This window comes from Arvicanthis niloticus, chromosome X (genome assembly GCF_011762505.2).
Source record: "Arvicanthis niloticus isolate mArvNil1 chromosome X, mArvNil1.pat.X, whole genome shotgun sequence".
Taxonomy (NCBI): Eukaryota; Metazoa; Chordata; class Mammalia; order Rodentia; family Muridae; genus Arvicanthis; species Arvicanthis niloticus.
The window spans coordinates 86,784,991-86,797,677 of record NC_047679.1 but is presented as its reverse complement, the minus strand read 5'-3'; the positions used below and the strand labels follow the sequence as shown (position 1 = coordinate 86,797,677).

Genomic DNA, 12,687 nt, shown 5'->3' with positions numbered 1-12,687 from the left:
TAAATCTTTTTTTAAAAAGACAGATGTTTGTAAAAAAAAAAAAAAAATGAAGTAAAGGACAGTGAGCAGAGATTAGATAGGTTTCAGAAAAGTTTGAAAACAACCATTTTACCTTAAATAGGATTTCAATGATCATGATGCCTCATGTAACACTTGTCCATACAGAAAACACTAGAGCAATAAAGCTAAAGCAGGAGAAGTGGAGACATGCTGGGCCACAATAGAGCCCATGGGACATTCCTTTGATTGTTTCCTTTTTGACCTTATGTGCTTCTATAGTAATGGAGTGTGGTAATGGCCCAGAGGTGTCTGTTTCAGTTTGTTGTCTCTGGAAGAACAATATGTGAACACTACCTCATGTTCTCTCTACTATGAACAAGGAAGCTGAGTGAAAGCTGTAACTAAATATGCTCAGGACATCTTCAAGTGGAAAATGAGATAAGGAGAATGGAGTTTAAGGTATTAGGCAGCCAGGAGAAGCTACAGCAGGGATTAATTTGACATGCCCCAGCTGTATCTCCTTCCTGGGGTGCCCTGGTATAGAATTGACTCACTCCAGCAACTCTGACAAGAGAAAAAAGGATGGGAAGCCAAGACCTGGAGAGGCAAGGGTACCAGATGGGGGTCCTTGACTGGTCCCTCAGGAGACCAGTCCATTTGAGTTCTTTCCTCCATAACACTAGGGAAGGCTAATTGGGCATAGCCAGACAACTTTGGGCGAGGCAGAGTATCATTGTGAAGCAGTGGTTCCCAAGCTAGCTGTACAGCAGAGTCACCCAGGAGCCTAGAAAGACTTAGCTATCCCTGCATCCACCTCTAGCAATGCCAACTTAAATGGTCTGGGAGGAACAGCAGGAGTAGTCAGAGATTTTAAATGTTTACAGATGAACCACATGTTGGGGAGAAAGGCATGCCTGTGATCCCATCATTTGGGAGGGTAGAGGAAGTAGGATTAGAAGTTCAAGGTCATCCTTTGTGGCCAGTGTGGATTACATGAGACCCTGTTTCAAGCCCAAACCCAAACCCAAAATCTTTGGGCATGATTCTTACGATTAGTCATGGATGATGGGAAGTACTGCTTCAAGTGAAAAAAATCTGTTTTAGCAGACCCTTCCAGAATATCTCGAGTGGGATATCTAGAAGGAAATGGGCCAAGTTTGATTTCTTACTTCTATCTCCTCTGCTAAGGAAATTCAGGCAGCTGAAATAGACGTGTGATTGATGTTTCATGGGCAGTAGTGTACCGATCTTACAACCAGCTGCTCTCTTGTTTATTTTACACTCATTGATTCTGTATGTATATGATTCTCTGTGTGTGCTAGGGCATGAGTGTGGGGGTCAGAGGACAGCTTATAGAAGTTTGTTTTCTTTTTCCATTGTGTCTGATCTGGGGATTAAATTCAGGTCCCCAGGACTGGGCAGAAAGCTACTTTACCTGCTGAACCATCTCACTTGCTCTCCTTCCTTCCTTTTGAGCTAGGATCTCCCTATATAACCCAGGCTGGCCTTAAACTCCTGATCCACCTGCATCATAGCCTCCTAAGTGCTCAGTTGGATTCTACGTATCCATCCTCATGCACAAATGCAATCTCTTCTTTTAAACTCTAACCGGTGCATTTGTTAATTCCTGAGGTATCTACACTCCAGCCAAGCTATTAGTGTGATGCTGTCATTCATCATTCATGTGCATGTGCAAAAGGACTGAATATTGTTGTGCCCATTTTTTTTAGAGCATGGATTAGTAACCCACATAGCAGACATCACTGATGCTTTTTGGTAACAAAAGCTGGCACTGAATGGCATGCTTAACAATCAAATAATATCTTTATGATATCATATGAAAGCTGGGAATGTAGCTCAGTTTGTAGAGTGCATACATAGCTTGCCTACCATATACAAGACCCTGGGTGTGGTGGCACATAAACTGCACACACACCTGTAATCATAGCACTTGGGAGGCAGAGGGAGGAAAATCATCACGTCATGGGCTTCTTGTTATCTCAGCTATATAGCAAGTTTGAGACCAGACCGAGGGAGACCCTGTCTCAAAAGGAAACTAAAGGAAGGAAAGGAAGGAAAAAGAAAGATGTAAGGAGTACTTGCTATTTTAAAACTTTTGTGCCATTAATTTTCTTATTGTTGCTATAACACATGACTCCAAATTTAGTAGCTTAAATAATATACATCTATTCCTTTAAAGTCTTGGAGGTCAGAGGTCTGATACAAGTGTTACTGGGTTAAAATTCAAGTGCAAGGCTGTCAGTGTCACTTTTGGTGGTCTAGAGTTGAATCTATTTCCTTACCTTCCCTGGTCCTGGAAGTTACCCAACACTCCTTGGTCCTTGGCTTTTCCCCTAATTAAGGCCAGCAAGGGTGAGATGAGTCATCTCATTACATCTCTCCAACTTTCTCTCCAGATTCTCTCACATAGACCAACTCTATTGACTACATTAGTCCCACTTGACTAATTCATGCTAATCTCCCTATTTTAATAAGGTCAGCCGATTAGCAATCTTAATTGCATCGGCACTTCTTATTCCATTCTGTCATAGCATATTCACAGGTTTGGAGGATTATAGAATAGACATATTTAGGAGGGGATTATTCTACCTATTGTACGTGGTAAATCCTATTACAACTTATAACAATGATGACACCTAGTGGATAATTTTCCTCAAGTTTTCTTTTGCATTATGTTAGTTGTTCCTAATACGGTAGACCTGAAGCAATTATCACTTGGATTTACACCTTTGAGCACTCATACCATCTACCTGACCATTGCTCACAGCTTACTCCTAAACTGACACCTTTTAGCCCTGTCTACCTACTCAGTACAATCTTCGATTTACCCCAAAAGGTAGTGTTATCTCACCACCTAGTCATGATCTGTTGGAGTTCTTTACACTGAAACACTGTTCTTTCATGCACACTGGATATGTGTGCAGTAGGCAGTAGGGCTGGGAATAAGAAAACACACGCATTGTGTGCAACAAAGGAGGGGACCACCCATGCCCATCACACGTTTCACATCTGTGCCTTGGCCTGACGGTTGCCTTGCTTCCGCCCATCTTTCATGCTGGTCCAAATCAGCCTTCATTCTGTTACCCCTCTGTTCAAGGACCTACAGTGCTTTCCTACTAATCAACCACATTGAATCTAAATTCCTCAAACTGGCCTGGGAGGCTTTTGCTCTGCCCGCCCTTAATCGCTCCAATCTCATCTTTCCTTATTTTCCTCTCCAGCCAAGCAACTATGCTTATCGACCTGCACATATGGCTTGCTTATTTCCGTGCTTGCTCCTTGCCTTTGAACACATCCCACTTCTCTCTGCTAATTCATGCCTATCACTTCAAGATCCAGCTTAAAACACCCTCTCGAGGAAGCTAGTTCTTGTTAACTCCTTCTTGTTCTTTTCATCCCATATTTCATACCACATTTATCTGTGACATTTACTTCATACTTCTTTTTAAGAAAGAGATTTATTTTAGTTTGTGTGTGTGTGTGTGTGTGTGTGTGTGTGCGCGCTCGAGCACGTGTGTGTTCCCTGAGAGTGAACCTCATGTGATTCCAGAGTTATGTAGGTTCCAATGCTATATCAAGTTGGGTCATGTGTCCTTGTGATTCCAGCCACCCTGATAAGAATGTAATTTCTCTGAAATGTTCATTCATTTTCACTGGTATGGGTGGATCACCCCATATAAGCAGATTGCTCTTCACTCAGGAGATACATACTGACCCTGATTCAGCCTCTTTTCCCACAGGCCTCTAGTCATACAGGTATGCTCACTTAAATTAATTACATTACAAAATCATTTAGAGAAAATGAAAAATTAAATAAATTCTGAAACCCAATGAAATCAGGGTTTGCTGAGCAGTGGTAATGCACGTATGTCTTTAATCCCAGAACTCTCTGTGAGTTCGAGGCCAGCCTGGTCTACAGAAAAACTCTGTCTTTAAAAAAAATGGTAATTTTCGGAGTAGGGCCAAGGTGTCTTTATTTTTAAAAACCTCTTATGGAATTTCTATTGTGCTACTGATGTGGAAAATTCACTCACAGAATATTGAAAGCTGAAAAAAAAAACAAAAGCAAAAAAATCCCCAAACCAACCTCTGTTCTAACCCCCTCCTATATCTCTCTGAGCCATACTCCCCTGCAGGCCCTGTCTCTCCTCCGTTTTCCTTACCAGTTCATCTAGCGTTTTACCCAACAACATCTGAGGAGAATAGCAAGCAAATGGTTGGGAAAGTGGCCACAAGCCAATTAAACATCAGTACCAGGCAGGTTCTCAAACCAATGGGAATACTGTGAATCACAGGTGGAAAAATTAACATATTAAAGCTTCCTGGGTTTTTACAAATACCAAAATAAATGATTGGTTCTTTTTAGAAACAGCAAACACTCCACCTCTTAATCTGTTAACAACATGTCCTCCTGGGAAATCCTTTAAGAAGGGAAAGCTGTCCCTCCTCCTTAGTGCCTTTGCCAGCTGGCAGGCAGGCCTGCCCCCTGCCCACAACGGTCAGGTCACTGTATTCAAACAGGAGAGCTGTGGAGGGGGTAGCTGACCATTGCTGCCAGACTTGCAGAGGCGGCAACAACTGCTTGTCAGTCTGAAAGTCTCCATCTATGGGGAAAATGCTGAGGCTCTAAGAGCGCTGGGGGTTGGGAAATGAAACAGGAAGTTGGCTTTGATTGTTCCTCCACTCCCCAGACCCCCTAAGTCCATGCTGAGACACCTCTCGTCCATAGCTCAAAGTGGCTGTTCCCCCAATCAGTATACATGTGGGATGGACGGAGGTGGGTTAAGGCATTCACTTCTTTAATTTCTGAAGCAGACAGGCAGGGTCTAGGGGGGTCAGATTCTCTAAGGCTGCTCCATTTATCTTGAAGTTCCATGTGAGTGTGATTTTCTTTTTTACCTTTGGCAGTGCTAGGGATGGAACCTAGGGCCCTGGCCAAGCTAATTAAGTGCTCCATTATTGAGCTTCCTTGATAGCCTCAAGAGCTGGGGAGATGGCTCAGTTAGCTAAGTGTAAGCATGAGGACCCAAGTTCCATCCCTAGCATCCATATAAACAAACAGGGTTCAGTAGCAATGCACCTGCAATCCAATCGCTGGGAAGACAAAGACAGGAGGGTCTCTGGGCCTTGCTGGCTGATCAGCAAGTGTAGCTGATTAGGCAAGTCCTTGGTTCAGTAAGAGACCCTATCTCAAAAAAGTAAGGCAGACAGCAATTAAGAAAGACACCTCTGGACTCCACTTGCATATGCACAAACACCTGTATACACTGAACACCCATAATCATTTTGAGACATGGATTCACTCCCTATGTAGCCAAAGCATGCTGGGAAATGTAATCTTCCTCATGGCCTACCAAGTGGCTATGGATACAGACAGGTATGCCACACCATGCCCAGCTGTATGAATTTTATTTTCTTCCTTTTTTTTTTTTTTTTTCATTTGAGACATGAGCTAGCTACATAGCCTATGCTGGACTTGGAATCACTATGGAGACGGTCATGCTCCTGCTTCAGCCTTTTGAACACTGTGATTACAAGCACAAGGCATCATGATATCCATAAATTCAAATTTATCTGTGTGCTGTGACAAGACTTATTGCAAAACAATGGCTTGGGTTGCATGCAGCGCTCCAGTTCTCTGGTTGACCTGATATTTTTCCTACATAGTGCCGTGTGGTGGTTTGAGTGAGAATGGTCCCCATAGCTCATATGTTTGGACACTTGGTCATTTCCAATTGACAGACTGTTTGGGAAGGATTAGAAGGCAAGGCCTTCTTGGAGGAGATGTGTCACTAGGGGGTGGATTTTGAAGTTTCAGAAGCCCACACCATTCCCAGTTAGCTCTCTCTTCCTTGTTCTTGTGTCTCAAGATGTAAGTGCTTAGCTACTGCACCAGTGCCATGCAGGCCTGCCTGATGCCATGTTCCATGCCATGATGTTCATGGACTCTAGCCCTCTGAAACAGTAAATCACAAGTAAATGAATTATTTTGAGTTGTCTTGGTGGTCATGGCATCCTGGTATCTTGATTACAACAATAGAACAGTAACTATGGCATGCTGACTATCCATCTTAGGTGGGCTAAGTCTGAGATGATGGAGAAGGGAGAGATGAAGACAGAGAGTCCTAGGGAGAAGCCACTTTAGAATCTCTGAGCCTCACTTCACGTGCTCCAACTCTCTTTCCCTGTCCCTTGGGGCTGTTTCTGGAGAGAAGCAGCAAAGCACAGCTCACCTTGGCATCCATGATGCTGGTCTCCACTCGGGCTACTCCCTGGTTCTCCCGGAACAGCTGGATCTTGCTGATCTTGCTGAACTCGGACAGCACAGTGGTGAGGTTGGTTTTGAGGTCAATAACGTGGCTGATGCCATGACGGGGTCCCACCAGCAGAGTGGTGGCTGGCTGCTTCTCGTCCTAGTGCCCAAGAGTGCAAGGCAGACAACATCCACAGATAGAAGTAGAGGGAAAGTCCAGTAGCAGAAGAGGCAATGAGAAAGAGAAAATATGTGTTATGTTGGTTCTTATGGGGTGTGTGAGGAATGGAAATAAGGGAGAAGAAATACCGGGGGCTCAGTGCCAGGGTTTAAAAGGTAATCTTGAGGGGAAAATGGTCTGGAACCTCCCTAGTACAGGATTCTAGATCCTCAGTCTAAATCACATCTTAGCTATAGCAGTAAGTGAAATGAGCTGCATCAGGTCTGGCTCTAACAAAATTGTGAGGTAGGTGAGGTATGCTTTATTCTTGTGCCTTTAAGAGAACTTTCTCTTATCAAGCCTGGAGGTACTTTCCACAGTTGTTGCAAGCCATCCAAAGCTTCTAACCCATTCTTTTGCCTGACTGGGCAGCATTACGCCTGCCTTTTACCCACCCTCCACCAACTTGTCCTAAGGCATTCACGGTTGTTTAGGTGCTTAATGAAGGTCTCCCCAGATTTACACTTTAATAGGTACCTTGACTCAAAGGAATGACCAATAGGCATCTGAGCAATGGCAGGATGGTGGAAGAGAGATTTGAGGGTATGTGTGAAGGGAGGAGCCAGAGGGCTTTCAGTGTTCTAAAAATTCCCCCCCCGCCCCCCCCTACAAATGACTGCATCTAGGTCCGACACATTGAATTCCCTTAAATGGAGCTGACAAACTCCTTGAAGCCATCAAGCCTGAGCCTTCTGCTGGCCCACTCCATGCTATTAGCATCACCCCAGGAACCTCTTATGTCTGCCTATAGGCAATTCAATAAGCAGATTTTCTCCAGTATGCCATGCTAGCTCCACAGTGTGTTCCACAGAGCATGACAAGTACCTGGAGCCAATCAGTAAGATAATTTGAATTTCTTTTTACCAGGGTCAACTGGAGCAGTCTTAGGGATGGTGCCAGCTGAGCCCTGCCCCAGAGCATTGCTGTGCAGTACAGGTGCTGGGTAGGCAGGGGGCAGTATGGCCACTCAGGAAACCTGGGCTAGGGGACTGTGGAAGTATGTATATACATGTAAAGGCAAAGAGACAGAACAAGGGTTGGCACACTATGGCCCATGGGCCAAATATGGCCCCTATCACCTGTTTCGTATGTCCCAGTGGCTAAAAATAAAATTTCAAAACATTTTTAAGAGGTTGGAAAGAAGTCAAAAGAACTATATTTTTGACACATGAAAATTCTATGAAATTCAAAATTTTTGTGTCTTTAATTAGTTACTGGCACATTGCAACACCCATTTGTTAATACACTGTAGTTGTTTTCATGCTAAGACAGCAAGGCTGACTGACTGCTACAGAGATACATTTGCTCTATCAACAAAAGGCAAAAAAGAAAAAAAAACCCCGCTATCTGGCCCTTTACAGAAGAGGGTTGTCAAAATCTAGAATATAGGAAGTGGGCAGAAAAGGATGAATAAGGGTCACTGAAAGTAGATATAGTTGGCCCTTAACATCTATAGGGGATTGGTTTTAGGACTCTGTTGTAGATACTAAAATCCATGGCTGCTTAGTTCCTTCTATAAAATGACATAGTATTTGCATACCATCTGCACATATATTCTTGTGTACTTTTGAGACAAAGTCTTATATATCCCAGAATGGCCTCAACCTTGAACTCATAATCCTTGTTCTTCAGCCTCTAGAATGCTGAGATTCTAAGCATGCGGCATCACACCTGACTCTAACGTATGATTTAAAATCACCTCAAGATTACTTACAAAGCCTAACACAGTGCAAATATTGTGTAAATAGTTGTTATACTGTTACGTCTAGAGAATAATGACAAGAAAAATGCCTATACATGCTCAGTAGCAGCACATTTTTTCTTAGACTGCTTTTGATTTGCAGTTGGTTGAATCCACAGATGCTTTGAAAATGAGAGCTGACTGACATTGTCCCTCCAACAAAGAGCTGGTTCCCCCAACCCCACCCCATGCAACACACATACTTTTTGCCCCTCCCGCATCCCACTGTCTCACTGACCAGGCCTACAGTGTTGAATAAAACACCGGTGAAGGTTGGAAGTTCATTCAGAATCCGAAGGTACTGGAGCTTTGCTTGAATTGCTGAACCCTGTGGAAACAACCCACCCTGTAATGAGAATCCAGAGGAGCCCAGAAAAGAAAGCCTACATCCTCCAAGTGGAGTCTCAGCTTTTTATGACAGGTACCAGTCGTCAGCCTACTCCACAGTAATGAGAAATGATCTGGGTAAACCTGGAAGGAAGTTCCAATTTGGATAGCTTTCACCTCCAGTATTCTACCTACCTGCCTTTCTTAGCCATCGTCAGACCTCTTGCTTCTCGTGTCTAAAGCACCAATTGACTCTATTTGTTTTGCATTAATTCTAGCATTTCCCCCAAATTCTGACATCGACTTAATCTATGTATTTCTCTTAAGATCCTTAGAGTCTCATTGACACTGTCACATGAAATCTTGCTGTCCCACTCTGTGCTTTCATACTGAGCACCCTTGAGCCTCAAGTCTGTTCTTCAGCTGGGCTTCCAGGTCTTTGGAAGCAACTGAGCTTGTCTGGGGCAACTGAGCCAGAAACCTGTGACAGAGAACTCTTTGTCCTCTCATCTGAGGGCCACCAGTCACCAAATCATGTTTATTTTATCCCCTGATTTTCTCTTGAATGATCTATTCATATCACCTGCCCTGTACTGTTGCTTTGACACTCCCTCCTCTGCTGGGGCTTTGGGTATTCTGTTTCTTTCCCTCAGTTACCTTTACCTAGTGCTAGTGGGAGCATCCTAAAACATAGTAAATTTCGTCATATCAGCTTCCTGCTTCAACTCCTCTATGAGTCACAACTGCCTACTAGGATTACATGTAACCTCTTTCTATGGTACAGAAAGCCCTTCAAGAACTGGCTCCTGTGAACGAATCTCCCTAGTCTCCCTCCTGTTTCTACCTTCACCAGCTCCATGTCTCTAATATTCTGTAGCTTCGCATAGGCTGAACTGTCGTTCTTTTCCCTGCTACCGTGACTCTCAGTTCTGGGCTTCTGTAGAGATGGATCTCCCAGCTCAAGGCAGTCTTCCTTTTAGTACTGCTTCTAGCAATTCGTCTAGACAAGCTCTTATCTGTCCATCTTTCAAGTCTCAGCTCTGGCACTAAATATACCAGTTCTTCCTCTCCTAGCCTGGGCTTGGCACCTGCCTCTCCTGAACACAGCCAGAGTGCCAGTGCCTGCTGCTTTGTGTTGCAGATGAGAGTTTTATTTCCCTACTTGACTATGGCTGACTCAAGGGCTAAAGCTTTCTTCAGCAGAGCGCTGGGGATGCATAGAAAAAAAAAACACTTTGCTATGGAGATGGTGGTGAGCACTGGTGTTCTCAGCCAAGGTGGGGGTAGGGGGGAACCAATCTGATTAAATACATGCACAGTAAGGTGGGAATGGCTTAGCTCTCTGGGGAAATTTGCATCTTAAAAGGGAAGCTGGTTGGTAATTGAAGAAACCTGGAATGGGTGGCAGATATGGGGGTGATTGTGTCTCCTGTCTACATCTGCATGCTGATTCTAGTATTTGTCACCATCCTTCAGCCTCTTGGGCTGGAAGCACAAGCATATGGAGTGTTAGCACCCTAAGAAGGCTCAGCAGGGCCAGGGAAGGCGGGAAAACGAGCCCCTTAAGAGGCAAAGACTTCCGTGTCTGTGTCCTAGAATGCAGAAGACAGTGCAGTAGTGGCCCCAGCTCTGTGTTGGGCTTTTATCTCCTCAGATTTCCTCCCCTAGAACTGGCGGATTAGAAAGCTATGGAGGGACAGTGCAATCACTCTCATGGAAAACATGTGCATCCCTTGGACTAATGCCTTCCACAGGACAGGTGCTCAGTTGGTACTTAATTGGTGAAAGATCCCAAGAATGACCTTCCTCATCGATCCCTTGCTTCAAGGACACAGTGGCTTGCAGTGTTGCAAGCAGTGTTGCAGTGTTGCTAAGCCTATTTGGGCTAAGTTTGAATTTGGAGTAAACTCCTTTCTATAACTTCCCCATCCCTGGCCAAGCCAGATATGTACCTGAGTCAGAAAGAATAACGTTATTCTTACTTGCACCCAAGTAAGAAAGAGTGTGCACGTGAGTCAGGAGTGCTGGGGATCCCCAGAGTACCACCCTGGGCCTCTCTGAGGACATTAGTGTTTGAACATGGTGCCCGATGGCTTCCTCTGGGTACCTTGGTGCTGCTAGAAGGATGCATTTGGTGGGCCTTCAGCTGCTGAGAGAGAGACTTCCGAAGGTTCTTCTCTTTGATGCCCTGAAGGAGGGAGGGGGGAAGAAAGGGTTCCAAGCCCCACTCCTTCCTAAAAACAGAAAAAAAAATCAAGAGATTAGTGAGAGAGACAAGGTGAGATCAAGGGAGAGAGATGGTCAGAAAGAATCTGAGTAACTCTGAGAGGCAGAGATTGAGGAACAGAGACTAGGAAGAAGAGAAAGAAGGGTAAAGACAGACAAACCGTGACCGTCTGTACACAGGAGAAACTATAGCTCGAAAGTACGGATGGGTTGGGTAGACCTCAGGAACTCAAATTCCTGCCCCCATAGAATGCCTATGACTTGGAAAAAACAGAGCACAGCTCAACAATTGCACCTTCTTACACCAAGCTATTTGTTCCCTCCAGAAGGGCCCTTTTGCAACTCACTCCACATTCTTGAGTGTGATCTTCTGACTAGGCCGAGTGGCTGAGACAGTGATATAGATGTGAAGGGCAGCAAGGCCCAAAAGCATCTCTGGCTTAGGTTCCATTCCAAAGCGTTCTCGGATAACATCATTACGACTCTGTGAGAAAGGTCAGACCAAATCCATCAGTTAAAGGAAACATCCTTCCCCTTACTGCTCCCCAGCTATGCCTTTGGATCCCAGAAAAGAATCATGCTACCAGCAAGACATGATAGATATGAAAGAGGGGGCTACTCCCCTTGGGGAAGAGACAGCAGGGAAGCCTTGGGTCACAGGGACACTATTTGCTTGGTTCAGCAAATATTAGACACTTCTTAGTGGCAGGTCACATAACAAGACACAGAGGGCAGAAAAAATCCAGGTTATTGTGCAAGTGGGACCTGGCTCATTCTCTTTTATTCTTCTGTTACAAGAGACACCTCACCTTTTGGGGGTCCTGTACTCAATCATGAGCCACACCAGGCTCTTCTACTAGTTCAGATGAGAACAAGGAGAGAAAGACACTGAGAGAGTCTCTCTGTGGGACTCTGATCCAGAAGCCCGGGGTGAGATGCTGATTGCAGGGCTGGAGCAAACATTCTGTTCCTTGAGGTCCAGAGGACAAAAATATTGATGAGTCAATATTCCTTATATGGCTTAGAAGGAATACCTCATAGTCGATAGTCAAGTGTATGACAATGTTGTAAATTCTAAGGGTCAGTACCCTAGCTCCTAGCTATCAATGACTCTACCTTCACGGTTGTCCTTTGGTTGAGGTTGTAACACAATGGGCTATGGGACTAGGGAACCACAATGTTATCACTATAGCAAAGGAAAACACACACACACACACACACACACAAACACACACACACACACACACACACACACTAAGGATACTTCAGATGAGAGTGGTGGCTCATGCTTGTAAATCCAGTAATTTGGAGGCTGAGGCATGAGAATTGGAAGGCTAGACTGGGCTACACAGTGGGTTCTAGGCTGGCCTGGTCAAGATCAAGACTGTATCCAAAAAGGGGAGTAAGTGAGAAGGAAACTGACATTTAATGTTTATTTATACAGAAAATCCAGTAGAGTCTACAAAAACTTACTAAGATGATTCACTGAGTACAGCAAAGTTGCAAGACATAAAATTACAATAAAAATGTATTTCTATATGCTATCTGAAAATGACTGGATATTGAATTACAAATCTAAATTATTGCTGGGTATGGTGGCTCATACCTATAAACCCAGTACTTGGAAGGCCAGGGTAGGAACACAGATCTCAAGCTCAACAGTAGCATGGGATAAACAATTACAGACCAGCCAGAGTTACAGAATTAAACTATGTTTCAAAACCAGCAGCAGCAGCAGCAGCGACAACAACAAAAATAAAAATCATTTCTAATGATATCAAAATGAATAATAATTAGAGATAAACTTGACAAAATATGTGAAAAATTATATACCAAAAACGTAGAAAACATTCCTGAGGAAAATTAAAGACGCCAATCAATGTAGAAATACTTTGCTCA

General features: G+C 44.0%; 1 protein-coding gene across 3 annotated transcripts in view; it reads right to left on the bottom strand.

The window, feature by feature from the left end:
* The window catches only part of Frmpd3 (FERM and PDZ domain containing 3), a 90,416-nt gene that overhangs the window by 23,368 nt on the left and 54,361 nt on the right, over positions 1-12,687 (bottom strand). For all 3 annotated transcript variants that reach the window (XM_034485515.2, XM_076918170.1, XM_076918171.1), the window contains 4 exons: positions 11,136-11,272; positions 10,670-10,796; positions 8,474-8,563; positions 6,255-6,434 (listed from right to left, as the gene is read on the bottom strand). In XM_034485515.2, coding sequence (XP_034341406.1) covers positions 6,255-6,434; positions 8,474-8,563; positions 10,670-10,796; positions 11,136-11,272 — 534 coding nt within the window. The remainder of the gene's footprint in view (positions 1-6,254; positions 6,435-8,473; positions 8,564-10,669; positions 10,797-11,135; positions 11,273-12,687) is intronic.